The 19,508-nt window shown below is 47.1% G+C and overlaps 1 protein-coding gene across 2 annotated transcripts; it reads right to left on the bottom strand.

Annotated features, from left to right (window-relative positions):
- lrrcc1 (leucine rich repeat and coiled-coil centrosomal protein 1) lies at positions 1–18,524 on the bottom strand. Of its 2 annotated transcripts, XM_060058522.1 has the most exons (20): positions 18,430–18,524; positions 18,025–18,179; positions 17,536–17,741; positions 17,312–17,377; positions 17,011–17,178; positions 14,803–14,969; positions 13,887–14,066; positions 12,076–12,317; positions 10,509–10,683; positions 9,451–9,599; positions 7,231–7,435; positions 6,275–6,414; positions 5,528–5,729; positions 4,350–4,535; positions 3,758–3,905; positions 2,973–3,136; positions 1,598–1,806; positions 1,025–1,162; positions 387–522; positions 1–294 (listed from the first exon to the last, which is right to left on the bottom strand). In XM_060058522.1, exons 2-20 carry the CDS (start codon positions 18,069–18,071, stop codon positions 184–186), a joined length of 3,039 nt encoding a protein of 1,012 aa, XP_059914505.1. In that variant the 5' UTR covers positions 18,072–18,179; positions 18,430–18,524; the 3' UTR covers positions 1–183. The 2 variants fall into 2 exon arrangements, with proteins under 2 accessions (XP_059914505.1, XP_059914506.1); XM_060058523.1 differs by having other exon boundaries at positions 18,025–18,524.
- Positions 18,525–19,508: the final 984 nt, after the last annotated feature.

Here is a 19,508-nt window from a genome sequence, read left to right as displayed (position 1 = left end):
AAGTATAAACACATTTTATTGCATCAGTCATGATTCTCCATAATAAATAGAAACAAAAGAGCATTAAACCTTAAAAATAGTAATGTTATTTTTACTAAACAGACTTATAGCCAATAATACATACATACATTTCATAAAACATCAAACGTAGACGTTCTTTAACAGAGGGACCGGGGTAACAGATCAGAAGTCTTTCAGCACGCTGGAGAGGCGTGTCATCTTCTGCTCCATGACTCTCTTGGTGCTCTCCGTCTCTTCCAGCAGCACGCGCATCTCCTCTTCCACCTGAGTCACCTGACAAAACACAAACAAACACACCTGCTGTGAATACCACATTCATAGCGACTCACGTCCGCTACCTGGGCGGTGTGTTACCGGCGCCCTACCTTCTGATTGGCTCGTTCTATCTGCTTCTGCTTGTCGCTGGCTAGCCGTAGCAGCTCCGCGTGATGGGTCGCCTGTAGGGACTCCAGCTGTCGGCGAAACGCGTCGTCCACACTGTGCAGCTTGTCGACCGCAGCTCTAGAGGAGAACGGAGGGCGATGCGGGGATTTAGACCTGATGCAAGACGTTAGGGGGTTTACGAATCACCTCGAATCAAAGAAAGCACACACTATGAGGCTTTTGAAGCCCAGGTTGTGATCTACTCTGTCTGATTGGAGGGACACGTTCCACGTATCGATCGCTCACCAGAAACTGACACCGCAACATGCGTGTTACTTGGCAGGCCTCTAACAAAGCACCTTCTTTTAATCTAGCCTATGCATTTATCTTTTTATGTTCTAGAACAGCAGTATTGTTAATTATGATAAACTCGTTTTATCTATTTTATTTTCAGACTGTATATAGAATTTCTAGTATCAGCTGAACAGTTTCAACTTGAGAATCCTATTGGACATAAAGGGATAAGTCCTGTATATAGTGGACATACAGCTATATAGTGGACATAAAGAGATGTGTACTGGAAATAGTGGCCATAAAGTGATGTCATGTAGTGCTCTGCTTCGTCCACAAGGGGGCGTACTTATGAGCCTCTGCTGCCTTGTCTCGCGCCTCCAGCAGCAGGCGCTCCTTGGAGTCAAAGTTGTCCTTCATGCGCATCACCTGGCCCTCCAGCCGGGTCAACAGCCCCGCCTTCTCCTGCCACTTCTTATTGGAGGAGCTAAAAGGGGGAGGAGACACAGGAGGAAGAGGGCTGATGGTGAAATAAGTGCCTGGCTCTCGTGAAAAAACAACCAGTTTGAATGTCAAATAAGCTGTTTTAGTGCTTCATTAGGTCCAAAATGACTTTACAGGGAACCCCTCCCCTTATGGTTCCTAACCTTGAACGCATTCTAAGGTCTGCACATTTATGCTGAAATATTAGTTCATGTGCGTAACACATTTTTTAAACGCAATCAACATGTTGCTGTAACATCAAAATCCCAGTCACCGCACTGAACAAAGTGATTCAAAGTAGGAATCAAAAGGCACTCTGGTAGTATAAACCGGAACAGTTCGTCATCATTTCCTCTAGAAACCAAAAAATCCAATCAGCCAAACCCCCGGCTAATCACCCCCCCCCCCCCCCCCCCCCCCCACTGGATCAATAACTTGCCTGTGAACAGCTCTGAGCTCGTCCAGCTCCTGCTCCCGCTCCTCCAGCTGCTGCTTGAGCTGCTCCTTGCGCAGGGTGAGCTGCTCCACGCGGTCCCCGAGCTCGCCCAGGGCCGCCGCCTCCTCCTCCAGCCGCCGCTGGAAGCTCTTCTGGGCCTGGGCGGCCTCCTCGCGCTGCCGCCGGCTCAGCTCCTCGCGCTCCTGCAGCCCCTGGAGCCCGGTCGACGGTCAGACGTAAGAGACTCACGACTCACCGCTTCAGGGGTCGCCTAGACTCTGCGTCGCCACGCCGTCCCACGCCCTCCTACTTGTTGTATTTATCTGACCTTTGTTCATCCAGGAAGCTCCCATTGAGATATAATGTCTCGTCTTTCAGTGAGTACCGTTACAGTACAGAGATGACATAGACCGCAGACAGACTGACAAGCAAAGCATTTTCCTCAATTGCCCCCTGGGGACAAATATTATTTTTTTTGAATTTTGAATTTTGAATTTAAGCAAACAAAAAGCACAAGCAAGAAGACAAGTACCTACTTGTTGTATGATACGTCCTTGCACTTAATCCACGCACTTATGTATGTCGTATTTAGTTTTAGGACTTGGTTGCGTAGCATCTCATCCTAGATATATTTGTTGTATAGGGGGAACGGGTTAACCTAGCGATAGTAAGTGCTTTGCACTTGATTCTCTGAACATCCTTACTGCACCGACAGCGATATATTTATTTTCTTTCTTATGATTAATGTACATATTGTAAGTCGCTTTGGATAAAAAAAAAACGTCTGCTAAATGCCCTAAATGTAAATGAGATGAAAGGTGCAAGTCCTGCGTTGGAACAGAAACAGAAGCTGTAGTTCATATGCCGGGTGTGGAGCAAAACATTTAAAAGGTGATGTAATAAAACATGTGACCCGCGTTAAAATAATAACGTTAGATCCTAAACCTGTGTGGAGAGTGAGTCAAAAGCGGACGGCTAAATAACAGAACACTGGACAGAGAAGAACACAATACGGAGATAGATAGATCTAAAATAGAGCAACAGTGGCGAACAGCAGCAGGCCCAGTAGTGACCGTCGTTAGCCCCGCCCCTGAAGCCGCCCGTCAACGGATTTCATTGCCTTTGCATGGGACACTGCCGAAATGCATTGTGGGTGCGTCCGTTCTGTCGGCTCCGTGGCCTGCGGCTAAAAGCCGAGAAATTTTCAACTTTTAAGGCAGCGACGGATCCGTCGCCCAATCGGATCGCGTTATGCAAATATACGCAAGCACACTGTCCAATGAAATCCTCTTTGTAATACAACCCGGAAAAAAACACATGGGTGCGTAAAAAAGCCCCCATCCGTCGACGGACGCATGCAGTGTGAATGCGGCATCACCTCTTTCAGCTTGCAGATGGTGGCCGTCTGGTCGTCTATGATCTTGGCTTTGATGCGCAGGGCGTCTCCGTCCTGCTCGCTGTGCTTCCTCTGCGTCTCCAGCTCCGTGGTCAGCACCTCCACCCGGGCCTCCAGGCGCCCGCGGTCCTGGGCTAGCGACACCCCTAGGGACAGGAGGTGGTCATGTGACGAGCTCTATCTGCAAAGCTCAGCCCTGTGGCTGTGTGAACGATGTATCTGTGTGTGTGTGTGTGTGTGTGACTGTGTGTGTGTGTGACTGTGTCTGTCTGTTTGTTTGTTATGACTGTGTGTGTGTCTGTCTGTGACTATGTGTGACTCTGTCTGTGTGTGTGTGTGTGACTGTGTGTGTGTTTAAAATAAGCACTAGGTGGTAGCATTTCCTGTGCAACCGGCTGCATGGCGTCAGCCGATGTGAGTCGCTGTGAGAAAGGAAGTCTATATCGAATGTGTCAAAGATGGCAGGTTCAACATGAAAACAATGTCTACTGGCCCTCAATCAAAGTTGTAATTGTCAGTGTTTGAACCTAGAATCAAAGACTTGAAATGTTTCATCTTATATTCAGACAAATACAAACACCTCAAAAGACAATATTAATCGGCACGCGCTTTCACCTTATGGCAAATAACAAACCAGTGCCACGATCGGCACAGTGAGCTGAGCGTCTTACTGTCCAGAAGCGACTGTTCACTGGCCCCTTGCACTTGCCCTGGGCCCCCCTCTGAGGCCCCCCTCTTTGTGGGACCCTGGAGAGGCCTCCCCCTACCTTGCTGGGCCAGCTCCTGGCCCCAGATCTTCCTCTCGGCCCTGAGGCCGTCGATGACCGACTCCTGGGCGGTGAGCTGGGAGAGCAGCCGCGACTTGTCCTTCTTCAGCAGCTCCAGCTGCGGGCCCAGACGTAGGTCCTGCTCCGACTGAGAGAGAGGGAGAGGGAGAGGGAGAGAGAGAGAGAGAGAGAGAGAGAGAGAGAGAGAGAGAGAGAGAGAGAGAGAGAGAGAGAGAGAGAGAGAGAGAGATGTGGTAGCGAGAGGGAGAGTTTCGGAGGGAGGAAGAGAGACATGGACAGAGTGAAACAGAGACCGAGAGAAAGAGAGAGGAATACATACAACAACATTACGGTGAAACGAAAGACAAACCTGAATAAAATATTCAGGGCTCATCTTAGGACTTATATATATTTAAAATGTGTATAAATATTGAGATTGAGAATTAATATAATAATGATAAATATTTATAGATATTTCCGAACAGAGTGGATAGCAGCACGAAACCAAATAATTGAAAAGCCTCAACATAATAATTTAAAGCAACATCAAACACTGTGCTCTAAAGGAGGGGCCCTGATTGACAAAGGGCACCTTCAGCTCCTGAACGGCCTCTCTCTTGGCTCGGCTGAGCTCGGAGATGCGTCTCTTCTGCTCCTTCACCATGGCCGTGAGCTCCTGCACCAGAGCGGACGAGCGCCTCTCTCTCTGCTGGCTCTGGGCGAGCGATGCCCTTCTCTGCGAGAGCTCCGCGCTCAGGTGATCACATGCTTCCTTCACCTGCGGAGGAACAATTTAAAGAGCTGTCACTTGGGCGTGACCGGTTAGACAAGGCGTGGCCGTCTCCGTCCGCTGTAAGAGAGCGAAAGAGTGCTCCTGTGAGAGTGTTTTTCGAGTTGACTGCTCCCCTTGCCTCTGTCGGAGCCCATTTGGATTTTAGACAGCTCCCAGCTCATTTAAGACCAATTAGGGCATCTCTTCCTCTGATCCATCTCGCTAGATTGTTTAGATTCAACATCTTGCGCTCTTCACAGGCTTTTCTGCTCTCTCACTCTTTTTCTCTCTCTGAGTTATTTTCTCTAACTTAAGTTTAATAAAAAACAAACAAAAATTTCACAGTGTCACTTCACGTCAATGCAGGTTTTGGAATTCCAATGCAGTTTTGCCGCCAGATGTAGGGAGGGCGGTGTAGAATGGGCGGTGTAGGGGAGGGTGGTGTAGGGAGGAAGGTGTAGAGAGGGCGCGTTGGGAGACAACAAAAACATTTCCTTCAGGGGCCAAATTAGAAGTGTAACCCGCGGAAGGAAACATTGATTTATTCAGTTCAACTCTCGAACTCGCCTTCAGAGACGAATCTATCCGCAGTGAAACTATTCGGGTTTGATCTCAGACTTTTAGCATCAGGTGGAATTGAAAAGTAAGCCCAGCCAGATTGAGGTGAACTCTACATCAAAGCGGTCTCCTTTGTTGTTACTGGAGGGCGACGTCATGGCGACAGCAGGCCTGTTGTAGGAGGCTGAGGAAGACTAAACAGTGACATAGTATACCACCAGGTGTGAGTGTGATTAGCCGTTAAAAGCTGTTTTGGAAATCTGCCTCTCCGTCATACATCCAAGTGGACACGCCCACATGTGATGTCAGAAGAGGCTGATGTTCCACACGGCTTGTAACGGCTAATCACACTCACACCCGGTGGTATAATATGTCATTTAAGCGGGCCTCAATAATGTAAACGGATCCCGTTCCCGTTCCCCGAGTCCCGTCGGCCCTACCTCGGAGAAGCGGGCGGACTCGATGGTCAGCGCCATGCGGAACTCGTCCTCCAGGGCGGAGTATTGGCTTCGCCCCGCCGCCAGCTTCTCCTCAAGCTCCGCCTCCCGCTGGGTGTGTCTCTGTTGCGCTGCCGCCCCCTCCGCCGCCAGCGCCTGGCGAAACTCCTCCCCGCCGGGCGTCAGCCGCGACGCCAGCTCCTTCCTTTGAGGAGAGGAAAGGTTATCGCGTCCGCCAGCGAGCAAGGCGGCAAACGCTAATGCGGTAACATATACCAAACAGAACGGGGTTTAGTTTGTTTTCCCTACTGTCGGGGAGAGATGAACGTGTCGTGAATAAAGATGGGCAATTTTGTCGTTCTGGAGCAAGGAAAACAAGGTTTGCATGAGCGTCACGCAACACTGTCAATAATATGCAGAAACTCCAAAATGAGGAGATTGTTGTTTCAATGCAAAAAAAAACGATTTGGCAAAATCGGTTCCGGCTCATAACAACAAAGTAAAAGACACAGTCCATATCTTCTGAAAACAATGACCACATTTCAATCTCAATCTCGGATCTTTGTCAGGTTCTCATGAAGATCTGAATGTGATCGAAACCTGGAACACCCGGGGAGCAATATAAAGCGTGCGGCCTCTTCTCTCTCAAAAGTATTGTTCATACTCCTACGATCGTTACCCCACACGTCCGAGACCTTGTGTATATCTCCTTCTACGGTCCACATTCTCTCTGGCGGTACTGCTGTCTACCTGTGCTCCTGCTCCCTGGTAGTGAGCAGCTGCTGCTGCTGCTGCAGCTGGGCTCTGAGCTGACGAACGGCCGCCTTCTGGAGCTCTGCCTCCCTTTTCAGAGCCATCGCCCGGTTCTGCAGATCCTGCTGCCTCTTCATCTGAAAGCCCAGCAACGGTTAGCTTCACACGGCCGCCCCGGCTGCATCCATCAGCACACGCAATTATTTTGGAATTGATTGATATACATCCTGGCAAAGAATATGATAAAAGACCAGAAATTAAGTGTCATTTCTGTATTAAGGTAGTATATGAAAATTACCAATTACCAATAAATCTGATACATCAAAATATAATAATTCAATAAAGGAGAATTAAATATGTCCAATAAACAAGTAACCATAACTTTGTGCGTCTGGGTCAGCCTGACACTACCACCAACAACTATATGAGAATATTTCTGCTATGACTGGTAGAATCAGTGGTTAATCGATGAACGTTTCATTCGTTGGGCTGCATAAGTATTTAAGCTACTGTTAGCACCAGTGCTTAGGCTGCTGTTAGCTTCAGCGGTTAGCCTGCTGTTGGCATCAGCGATGAGCCTTATGTCACTGTTATCCAGGTGTTATTATCAGTGGCGTTAGCCTGCTGCTTGCATTAGCGGTTAGACTGATGCTCGCATCAGCGTTAAGGGCTGATTATGGATCCACGTTCACAAAACGCAATGACCACGCAGACGCTTTGACGCAGTCCTGGACCTTTATGGTTCTGCATCAGGTTTTAGCAGGCGGACCAATCACAGCCCCTGTTGCTGCGTCGCCTCGACGGAAGGTCCTTGTGGTGGACCATAACCCCCTTGCGTTACGTGAACGTAAGACCATAATCAGCCCTTTAGCCTGCTGTTAGCGTCAATGCTACGGTTTCCCCATGTGACTGAGCTGCGGCGGCGGCGGCGGTGGCGGCGGTGGCGGCGCTACCTCCTCGGCCTGCTGCCCTGCCCGGAGTGCGTCGGCGCGGGCCACGCTCTCCTCCAGCTCGCCCAGCGCCCTCTTGTGGTGCTCCTCGTCCGCGCGGGCCTTCTCCAGCTGCTGGCCCAGCGCCTGGCTCCGCCCCTCCAGCTCGTCGACACGCCCCTGCAGGCCCAGGCGTCCCGCCCGCTCCCGCAGCAGCAGCTCCTTCAGCCTGTTAAGTTAAGTTAAGGTTAAGGTTAAGTTATCCTTTATTGTCCCTTTTTGGGGGAAATTCTTTCTCTGCTTTTGACCCGTCTGGGAGTCGGTGAACACACACACACAGAGGAGTGACCTTGTCAGAGGTCCACACACAAGGGGGTACACCGGCACACCCGGAGCAGTGGGGGGTTTCAGGAGGGCAACTCATCCATGGAGGGTGACGTAGGACAGCGCTGAACAACCCTCCGGTTACCGGACAAGAGCTACTGCCGGTGTTCTGGTCCCACTGCCACGAACCGTACTGTGATGTAAAACCAACGTCTGCCAGTGAATGAGTTGGGCAACTTTCATATCAGGAAATGGGGGGAAGGGCTGTTAAAGGCAGACGTTGACCCGGAGGAGAATACAAGTACAATTCATATACAGCAACAAAACAGGGCGGAGCCAAGTCAACAAAACAGGGCGGAGCCAAGTCAACAACAGGGCAGAGCCGAGTCAACAACAGGGCGGAGCCATGTCATCAACAGGGCGGAGCCAAGTCAACAACAGGGCGGAGCTGAGTCAACAACAAGGCGGAGCCAAGTCAACAACAGGGCGGAGCCGAGTCAACAACAGGGCGGAGCTGAGTCAACAACAAGGCGGAGCCAAGTCAACAACAGGGCGGAGCCAAGTCAACAACAGGGCGGAGCCGAGTCAACAACAGGGCGGAGCTGAGTCAACAACAAGGCGGAGCCAAGTCAACAACAGGGCGGAGCCAAGTCACCAACAGGGCGGAGCCGAGTCAACAACAGGGCTGGGCCATGTCATCAACAGGGAGGAGCCAAACAACAACAGGGAGGAGCCATGCAACAACAGGGCGGAGCCGAGCCAACAACAGGGAGAAGGATGCAAAGCTAGCGTGAAAACAGTTGCGCAGACGGGCCGTACGTCTGAGGTGCACAAGCGAGGAAAGCGATTCCAACACCTCATGTATTTCCCTGCAGGAGAAGTTCCTCCCTGCAATCTGCCCGCTGATGGGATGAGGGTGTGGAGTAGGGACGCGTGCACCCGGGTCATTATGATGTCCCGGCAAATGTGGCAATTAAGATTGACTCGCGAGCCACTGGTGACATATGCTTACCATACGGGCCCGTAATTGCTATCACACCGACAATCTATCTTAGCAGTGGGGGTTGGGGAGTGGGTACAAGAGACACGATGAGCTCTCCCTCCCTCTCCCTCTCTCTCCATCTCTCTCCATCTCTCCCTTTCAATTTCTCTCAAATGAATACCATCAGATGAGCCAGATGTGGGATGTTGGGGTTGCTTGGGCATAGGAGATGAAGAGCATTTAATTATGGATAATTATTCAACAGACAATTTAAACATTAGGATTATTTGCAAGCCATGTCGATTTTCCGTAAAAAATAATAGTTATAATTCCCTCCCTGTGGGAAATAGCCTCATTATCACAGTCAAACCTCGCGGGGCAATCCTGGAAAGCCAGAATTCTTTGCCCTCCTACACCAGGCTTTTTGACAGCGATAGGGTGGAATTTCAATGGCATATAGAAAATATTCATTCGAGGGGAAGGAGAGATGAATCGAATGCAGGAAGTGAGAGAGTGAGAGGGAGAGAGACAGAGAGACAACAACATAAAAGAGGAGGAAAATACATTATTAAGGTGACAACTAAGATCCCCTGGGGGGTTGGGGGGGGGGGGGTGTTGGAACGGCTCAATGATTTCACACCCTCCAGGGTGTGTGTGTGTGTGTGTGTGTGTGTGTGTGTGTGTGTGTGTGTGTGTGTGTGTGCCTGTGTAAAGCTGTGTGTGTGCGTGTGTGTGTGTGTGTGTGTGTGTGTGTGTGTGTGTGTGTGTGTGTGTGTAGGTGTAGGGGTGTGTGTGTGCGTGTGTAGGGGTGTGTGTGTGTGTGTAGGGGTGTGTGTGTGTGTGTGTGTGTGTAGGGCAGGGTGTATGTTGGGATGTGTGTGAGTGAAGGGGTGTGTATGTGGGTGTGGGTGTGTGTCTGTGTGTGTCCCCCCCCCCACCTGTCCGTGGTGTGCAGGGCCATGTCCTGCAGGTCCTTCCCCTCACAGGCCTGGCTCTGCAGGCTGCTCAGCTGCTCCGTCAGCCTCCGGGCGGCCTGCTCCGCCTTCCAGCGCCGCTCCCGCTCCTGGTCCCGCTCCTCCACGATGGTCTGGAGGGAGGGAGGGAGGCCAGGGACCACCCGGGGGTGGGGGGGTACGTTTATCGGTTTATTAGCCGGCCACTGACACTGGACTGAAAGGTCCACGGGGTGGTTCCACGTCAAACTCTGGCTTTGCCAAAAATCCCATTTTGATTATTATTAAGTACATTTTTAAGTATATTTATTTCATTCATTAAATGTCTTATAGATATTGCAGAACAAGATGGATACATATTTGTACATTCATTTCGATCCGAACATTTTTCTATTTGAACATTTTGTGTTTTTTTCTAAGGGGAGATTTCAAAGTTCTCAGTTCCAAAGTGCTTTTTTGGAGAGAAATGCTGAAAAAATGCATCATGTTTTCAAACTAAAAAATAGTTTTGATTTCAATATTGACCAAAATAATCGTGATTATGATTTTTCCATAATCTAGCAGCCCTAGCTATGGTCACTGTAGTCACGGGGTGTTACGCCGGCTGAATGAAGGGACTAAGTCGGTATGTCTTTTGTTTCAAATTCAATGCGATCGAAGATATAGTATAGTGTGATATAATAAAGCATGAGGAACCAAGGAGAGATTGCTCCGATGCTGAGCGAATGCTGAATATTTGTAAAAAAAAATAATATATATACATGTATATGTGAACACAGTATAAATGTAAGCCACGTATAAATGTTCTGCTGGTAGTTTTGTCTGCAGTTCTTTGGAACGAGCACTCATCCTTCGATCAGGCATTCACCGTTTAGCCGTGAATCGTCGTTTAAGTATAAGGGGATAAACATTGAGCAAGTGAACAATAAACTGAGGGTTTAAAGTTTCTCCAGGTCAATAGACGCTATGGTTTAATCTTCGCAGAGCCTTTATACCTGGAAAAAAAATACAGGTTGTAAAACCAGCCAGTGTCACTTTCTTACCCTGTAGGTTTCTTCTTCTGCGGTCGGCTTAGGGTTCTCCTCCCTTGGTGCCCTGGTGGTCTTGGAAGACCCCCCCCTGGCTGTCACCACTGGCGCTGCAACGCTCGGGGCATTGGCCCCCCTCCGGGACCCCAATGCACCCGTGGGGCCCTTGCGTTTAGGCGGTTCTTGATCGCTGCACATTAAACAATCACAGGTATTGAACAGGCCGTAAACATATCGATCACAACAAGCCCTGGAGCGTGAAGAAACGTCGGGCTCAGGGAAAAACGGTAAAGACTGAAGGCTTTACTGGCACTTCTAAGCGTGTCCAGGTCTTGGCAACGTGTAAATTCACCAGAGGATCATTATCTGCACCTGGCGTTTCTGACGACTTCAATGACGTGTTTGCTGTGCTGTGTTAGGAGTGGTTGATTAAAATGAAAGGAAAGTGTGGGTGTGTGAGTGCGTGCGTGTGTATATGTGCATGTGTGTGTGTGTGTGTGTAAGCTATCACGCGTTTAATATATCATATCACACACACACACATGCCATCACCCATGTTTTTGATTAAAGACTTCAATATCAGGGGTAGAGCGGTAACAAAGGAAGACATGGACCCAGAGGAGAAGACAAATACAACACACACACACACACACACACACACACACACACACACACACACACACACACACACACACACACACACACACACACACACACACACACACACACACACACACACACACACAGCTGCAGTGTCGTACATCATAGCAGCGGTCATTTCTAACAGAGAGGAGGATCGTTTACACCCTCCGCTCGGGAAAGAGGAAGAAAATGTGTACTGCCCTCCCCACTAGTTTGCAATTGAAGGTCAGGTGGGTTTGCTCTACTTTGCGAGCGGCCGTGACGATTGACGCACCGCGAGCCACACGTCAGCAGGATAAACAGTCACCGTACTTTCAACGATCGTTCTCGGGGCAGTCAGGAAAGCTTTTCAGCCAAGCCCCCTGGTTCTTTTGTTTTAGCGTGTCTCAATTCTGCTCGAGCGTCCTTCAGCAGGGCACTGATTCATTGCTCTCTATTCTGCGGTGGATCAGGTACAGCAGTTATGTGGTCCTCTTGGAGATGTGGTGAATGGATCCTGGTTTTTAATTGAGTTGTATTCAAAAGGAACAGAATATAGAATGGTACAGAATTGTTCCAAAGACTAACTTCAACTTATTGGACATCCAGTATAGCTGGATAGAGAAGGCTACGGCCAAACTTACTTCAGAATTTGAAAGCAAATTGCTGTTATAATGAATCAATGCAGTGTTTAACTACAGCTTCAGGTAACGGTATAGATGTCACTTTACGCCATATCTGTTCAACTATATGTTATTAACATTAGCTCATGGCGGAATTTCTGTCGACTTCAACTAATTAACTGAATGACGTGACCATTTGAAAAACAATGTTCTCCTGTATTTATAAAATGTATTGATTTATATCGTCCTAGTTCAGGTTTCACATTTAGCATGAAAAGGGTTTATTTATTTTAGCGAATGTGTGATGGCCATCGCTGGCCAGCAGGGGGGTGGGTTACCTGTCCGGCCTCCGGGCCCTGACCCCCTTGAAGCCGCCCCTGGCGGGCGCGGTCCGGCCGGGCGTGGGCGTGCTGCTGGCGGGCGTGCTCCTGGAGCTGCTGGTGCTCCGCCGCGTGGAGGCTCCCCCCCGCCTCCGGTTCTCCTTCCCGCTGTCGCCCTCGCTCTCCGACGTGTGGTCGATGTCCCTCTTGGCCCTCTGTACCGGCAGCCTGGAGGGGCCGGGCCCAGCGCTGGCCGGGGCCTGCGTCAGAGTACCATTAATAATAAGAATAATAATAAGAATAAGAATAATAATAATGCATTTTATTTATGGGCGCCTTCCTTGACACTCAAGGTCACCTTACGAAATCAAACATCCATAGTAGCAAACAACAAAATAAAACAACAACAACATAATAAAACAGTGAACAAGAGAAAAAACTGTGTGTTCATTCTAGTCCCAAGAATTCAACTGACTTAAAGGGAGTAATAATAATAATAATATATAGGTTTTATATAGTGCTTTTCTCGGTACCCAAAGACGCTTTACAAAAAGGATAAAAAATGGACAGTACAGTACATACACGCATACATACAAATACTCCAAAACAACAATACAGAGAAAGATAGGACAATAAGGAAGAGAGAGGGTGAGTAGGCTCGGGTGAATAGATCCGTTTTCAGGTGAGATTTGAAGGTGATAATGGACCTGGAGTGTTGGACGTCACGAGGCGGAGAGTTCCAGAGGTGGGGGGCTGAGCGACTGAATGCTCTTGACCCCACGGTAACCAGGCGAGCTGGAGGGAGGGTGAGCTGGATGGAGGAAGACGATCCGAGAGAACGGGTGGGGTGTCTTGATATGGAGGAGCGCGGTGAGATACTGAGGGGCAAGATTGGTGGTGGCCTTGAAGCAGAGAAGCAGGATCTTGCAAATGATGCGATATTTGATGGGGAGCCAATGACGTTGCTGCAGGACAGGTGTTATGTGACTGATGGAGGGGGTTTTAGTAATGATACGGGCTGCAGAGTTTTGTACCAGTTGTAATTAAGGCTTCGTTAAAGGCTTCGTGGCGTGTTGCGGTGGTCGCGGCTGGATGCCTGGACTCTCCTTATGGTTAACCGGCCAGCAGCCCATCGTCGATTTAATATGTTTTTCCTGTATGGATGTTTGTCAAGTATGGCACCCACTGCACTTCTGACCACTCCTTGAAGGAGGGATCGCCCACTCTGCGTACATCCTCAAGATTTATTTCAACGTTTTTTCTTTCCCTTTTGGGGCATGGGTCAGGGGGGGGGGGGGGGGGGGTCATAAATATTTGGCCTGTTAAGCCCTTTGAGACTGTAATGGTGATTAAGGGCTATACATATAAAATTGAACTGAATTGAATTAAGGAAACCCCCAGTTGCTTCCGCCGCGGAGATAAAAAGAAATGCAGTGTGAGGCCAGAAAGACTCCATTGGGGTTTACATGAGCAGGTGTGAGGCACCACGTGGAACGCTGTCTGAACCCAAGTCACGCACGCTCCAGCAAGGGAGCGTGGCCAATAGAAGACTACTGCTCTGTCTTTTAACAATTCTATACCTTTGTGTATACAAAAACACAGAAGTGTTAAACGCACTTTGTGAGACCCAAACAGAAACGGTGTTCAACTGAAAATAAATCAAACATAGAAATAACCAATAAAGTCTTTATGGCCCAGTGTTGAAACCCGCACTGTCACTGTGAGCGCGATGCAAAAAGTAAACACAAAATCAAAACTTTACGACTTTACACCCCCATGCACAATTAGTCCGGGGCGACCAGCAGCTCGGCGAAGGTACGAATAAGCACCTGATGGAACAGCTGTGACACTTGGTGCTCCAGCTTCCTGATGCGCTGCTCGTTAACTCGGTCTGCCGGAGCAGCTGCGGGGGGCGGGGCCCGGGTCTCCCCGGGGACGCCCCTCTGGCGGAACTCAGCCAGGACCTGGTTGATGCGGGGGGTGCTGAGAGAGCCGTCCCCCTTAGAGAGCTGTGGAGAACACACGGGCAGGCAGGGGTTTACTGCCGCGTTCCCTCACTGCTCGGAAGACTGCTTTCCTGACTTCCTTCTGAGTAGGGAATGGTTATAATAAAGCGCTGCTTCAGTTCAGAGTTCCTAATCGGAATGTCGCGCGAGGTGGCTCAACGCCCGGTTGCCGATTAGATGTGGCATCAACATGGCTGTCCACAATGTCGAAATTATGATATTCTTTAGCTACGTCAATCAACCCTCCGACACATTGTTTATTTAAAGTTATTGATATAAAAGTATTATTTAGCTATTGGCCGTGTTAAGCAGAGACAAAGTTATCCATGTTGGTCGATTCCAACTTCGAACTTTCCATCACTCTGGAAGACATCAGTGACGCGTTTCCCACCTCTGACTCACTCAGAGACAGCCCAGAGGTGAGTAAACCCATTAAAATACAATGAATGGTAATGTGTAGATTCATCTGATTGAGGGCGCACAGCATAACATATGGCATCGCAGTGGGTGGGTAAATATCCCATTGCCCTGACATTGACTGTATGCTTGGATAGTTTAAAGTTCCTGTTGGTTGAACACCCCTGATCCTTGGCTACAATAGACAGGGGATTCCGACAGTGTTGGGTGTTTTGTACCCCAGCCAACTCTAGACTGGTGGTCTAACCCTGAACCACATCCTTCCACAAGCACATTTTTCCACAAGTGAATGTGCGATCAAACGTTTCCAACGTCACCAAACCTGTTCGCTGCCGCTGGTCTCGGAGGAGAACAGGAAGTCGGCGTAGTCCTCCAGACCGGGGGTGTCCCCGGGGATGTCCTCCCCTAAGGGGGCTTCGTTCCCCAGGCGGTCCACGCCATCCAGGACACAGACCTGTGGTAGGGACTGCAGGACCATCTTCCTGTAGGCTGGAGCAACCAAAGAGAGGGAGAGAAGGATGTGTTCTACTCCATTGTTTGGACCTTGGTCATAAGCTGAACATTCGTTTGTTCCCATTCAGGAATAATTGAGGTGGAACCTCATTTGCAATGATGCCAAGATTACACCATGGAAAATTGAATGAATCAATTCAATCAAATAAACTAAAGAGGTCACAATTTTGGTCCCGAACAGATTTGGGGACAGTTACCAAGATATAGGAAATACCAGATATTCCATGAATCTGCTGCACTTACACTAAGAGCTGTCAGTCCTGGTGCGGATTCATTGGAGTGCAATAAATGTGAAGCAAAATTCAAATGCATACAGTATAAGATGGCAGTGCTCTGACAAGGGCTTTAGAAAAAAAAAGAAGATTTTACTGTCATTCAATGGAAACCCTTGACCTGGACATTTTAGAAAGATTTTCTCAAATGCACTTGGTTTGTTGCCTTTGTCCTAGTCCCTCACATGTTTTAATACACTGTAAACGTTGGTCCATACAAAAGAAGTTCCTAGCGGAAATATTAATAGTTTAATTTAATTGAGTCATCCAATTGAGTTTTCTTTGTGCCCGAGACGAATAGATGTTCTGCATGCCCAATATCCACCTTTGCTTCCGTGATCAAGATGTAATTAACAGCATATTTTTGTATTTGTTTGGAACTAACATTTTTGTAGTTCCTGTATTATTATTTATTTTTTTATTAAACTTTTCAAGGCTACCTTCGGATATTGTTGAGCTTGTGGTTGGGTAAGTGTTGAACTGACCTACTCTATTTCGAATGTTAACGATAGCCAGTTTACAGTTGCTTATAATTCATGAACAAGTGGAGCATGATTTGGTGGTTTCCATGACAATGTATCCATGCAAATGATTAGGAATGATTTATGTGTTTTGGAACGTGACCAGAGAAAGATTGTGATCTACCCTACCATCAAGGACTAAAGAGGAGATGAGAGACACACAAAAAGATACTCTGTATAAATTGACCATAAGAGCTGAGGATAATTCAATATATAATACATTTAGCTTTCCTATGTTTCAGTGTATTCTATCCCATTCATATTTCCAAATCATTATAAACAGTTTGTATTGTTTTCTATTATTTATGATGTGTTTGACTGCCCTCTAATTTAGTGGACCTTTTTTAACTTTAAACATAAAATGAAACCCTAAACCTCATGCTTACCCTAAAACCAAACCCTAATCATAAGACCAAAGACCTAGATCCAAAAACCAAACCGTTAAACCTTAGGGTTACCTAATAGGAAACCCTAAACTTAAAACCAAACTTTAGAAACAAATACTAATCTAACAGCATTTATATTACCGGTATATAAGGGGATACCCCATGTGAGATAAATCAAGTCCATATTATCCTTTCTCATTGAATATATACATCTATATATGATATATAAATTAATTAATCTATAAATAATATGTATATTTATATAAAGTACAATTCATTATGATGCATAGCGGCCAGCCAATGAGAAGCCATGAGACAGCCTTTTCACACTGGCTATATTTAGTTTGCCCTTGTTAATTTTCCATTTCATACTGGCCCAGGGAAATGTACATCAGTGAAGTGCTTCTTTCTTGACTGGGTTAATTAGGGTCTTGCTCGCATACAGTATGCATGGCCAAATAAGGAGCTCAACCTGAGAGATGAAGCAACGCTTCCTGAAACCTGCCAGGTGCTCCCTGAGCATAACCACACTCTACACTGTTATGAGCCGTATTGTTAACATCGTATAGTATTGCAGTATAATATAGCATGCCATATATATTTGTTGACTTGTATGTGGCTTAATGGGTGCTTCCTTTCATCCAGATCCATAAAAAAAAAAAGTCTTCCCAGTTCTGTACAAAAATCAAGGAGAGAATGTGCCCTTGTGCGGGAGATTGTTTAACAAGGTGGTGAAAGGTGCAGACTATGTCCATCGAGTATTACCTCTACTACCATGGAACCAGTGGCTGAAGAAAAGGAGACCTTCAACACTGTATACCGAGCCATTACACTTTACCTGACAGGCTGCAGACAGGGTTGCCTTTACCATCCAGGCTCAAGGTGACTTCCCTTAAATTCTGCACTCCCAGCAGGCATTGCAGCAGGTGGTTGATGCTGTCCAAGCAGTTGCTATGGAGACTGAGCTGCTTCAGCTTGTAGTCCTCTCCGTGGAGGTAAAGCAAGCCTAGCGTGGACACAGTGGAATCAATACCATCTAGTCCGGATCGATGGTGTGAAAGCCGCCATGGCTTTTTCACCTTTTAATTTAACTCCACAGAAAATACAGAGAACCTTGTTCATTTGCGTTGCGCACTCACCGGTAAGGCTGTTTATCTTGTTGTAGGATAAGTTTAGTGTGGCGAGGTTCACAAGGCCGCTGAGGCCTGGGGCAGAGCAAAAAGGACACCAGCAGCTCAGTGACGCCGCGGATCATAAACCACTGACAAGTCAACCGCCGTTCACGTAATGATGAACAACGACTCGGGGAAAACCCACTCGCCGACTCCCGTTGTCTTTGTAAAGAGAAGAGATGCGGACTCACCTTCGACCTTGGCGATTAAGTTGCAGGATAAATTTAAGGTCCTGAGGGATGTCAAGGAAGCGAGCCCTTCGATGCGAGAGATGCGATTGGACGAGAGGTCCAGGTGCCGCAGGTGGCCACCTGAGGTCAGCGCTTCGATCCTCGAGATGCGGTTGCAGTGCAGATTGAGTGATGTCACTGTGGGACTCAGAGGAACCTCCAACAAACTGGAACAGCAGGGGAAAACATAGCGAACGGTGAGATGAATTGCCCCAGATATTGAATTGCAAAAAATGGGATTTTGAGATATATGGCACGCCACGTATTGGATGTTGTTTTTCTGAGATTGCTTACATTGACTTAAATGTTCATTGAAGTGGTCCTTAGATCATATCATACTCAAATAACAGATAGCTTATGACATATATGTATTGGTGCAATCAATGAAAACGAACGATTGAAAGGGTGCAATACGAAAGAACCGTAGGAGAGTCGTAGAAATGAGTTTACCTTGACACATCCTTGTCAATCAGACTCAGCTCTCTGTGCGCCATCATCACCTACGGAGTGGGTTTGGCCGTTAGCTCGGTAAAGTTGTCCTCTATGTTGTTGCTATGTAACCATTGCATCCCGCATTTAGCTCCAGATGTACACCCACTGCTGATCTACTCACAGCAGAAATGCACCGAATTGAAAGTCACAGACACTTTTGTGTGTAGATATAGATAAGTTAGAAAGGGATGCTTAGATGTTATTTATAACTATATAACTACTGCTCGATGGCTAACGTTCACACATCTTCAGGAGACTTCGTCCATAAAGCAAACCCCACATTAGTAGTAGGCTATAACGGCCCGCAGTCAACTAGTTATTTTCATTATAAAGTGTGAACAGCAATTTATTAGTAATGCTTACATCAAATGCAACATAGTATATATATCTCTGTGCGAAGTTTATTGTTGTTGATGTTGTACAGCCGCTCCAATTGAAATCGCCGCTTCGAGTCACGGACTTCCTATTTGGTGACGTATGCGAACTACGTTCCTGCTCGTCATCCAATCAGAGTACCGCCCACTATGGGCAGAGGCTAGGAAGAGACGAACCACATAAATAACATTATAAGGAGAAAAATAAACTAAACTAAAAAGTATGGGTACTTTTTTGGTATGTGATGAAACGTAATTGTAATCCATTGTGGTATCAGAGATACCACTCGGAAAGTATTCAACACGTGGTTTATTAAGAAGCACAAGGTAAAGGAGCTTGCAGGAGGTGGTTCATGAAGCATCTCCCAAATACAGCTACAAAATCAGCTTATGTTGGTAATAGGCCCAATTGCATCCAGCGTGCCGGCGCCGGGGCTGTGTTTTTTTTGGAAGTTTTGGGTCACAGTCAGCCCCTATCTGCCTCAGTTTGTTAGATTTTGGTAAAATAACGTCTAATTTTCGCAACTGTGACGCAAAACTTCGAAAAAACCTGACCTGCACACCGTCGTTAGCTTGGATATCATGTGGTCTAATAAAGCATAGCATAAATTAATTTACATCATGTCACATATGTAAATCTAGACGGATAGCCTAATCAATTCACAGCATGACTTATGTTCAAATCAAACAAACCATATATCATAGTGACACAGTGAATTATTTATGATTTAAATAATCTTTCTGAGACTAAATGAAGGCACCGAAACATCATAGTCTACCTACATAACCTTTTTCTATAAACCTTACATCTATTTTCCACTTGGTCTCAGCAGAAGCACCAAAGGCTTATATATGCCTATTGATAATATAACCCTATGACTTGATTCATGTCCAGGGCGGGAATGGGAAATATTATTAACTTACACACATTAATATTAACAATTTACATAATTGAAAGTTGGGATAATGTTTAATAATACCAAAAAATTGAAAGAGTTTGCTGCCTGCAATGATTATATATTTAGCCTACTGAAACGGTTCCTGCTCCTTTTTTAACCATGACACTTC

The sequence above is a fragment of the Gadus macrocephalus genome, chromosome 8 (assembly GCF_031168955.1).
Source record: "Gadus macrocephalus chromosome 8, ASM3116895v1".
Lineage (NCBI taxonomy): Eukaryota > Metazoa > Chordata > Actinopteri > Gadiformes > Gadidae > Gadus > Gadus macrocephalus.
This window is presented reverse-complemented; position numbering and strand designations above follow the sequence as displayed.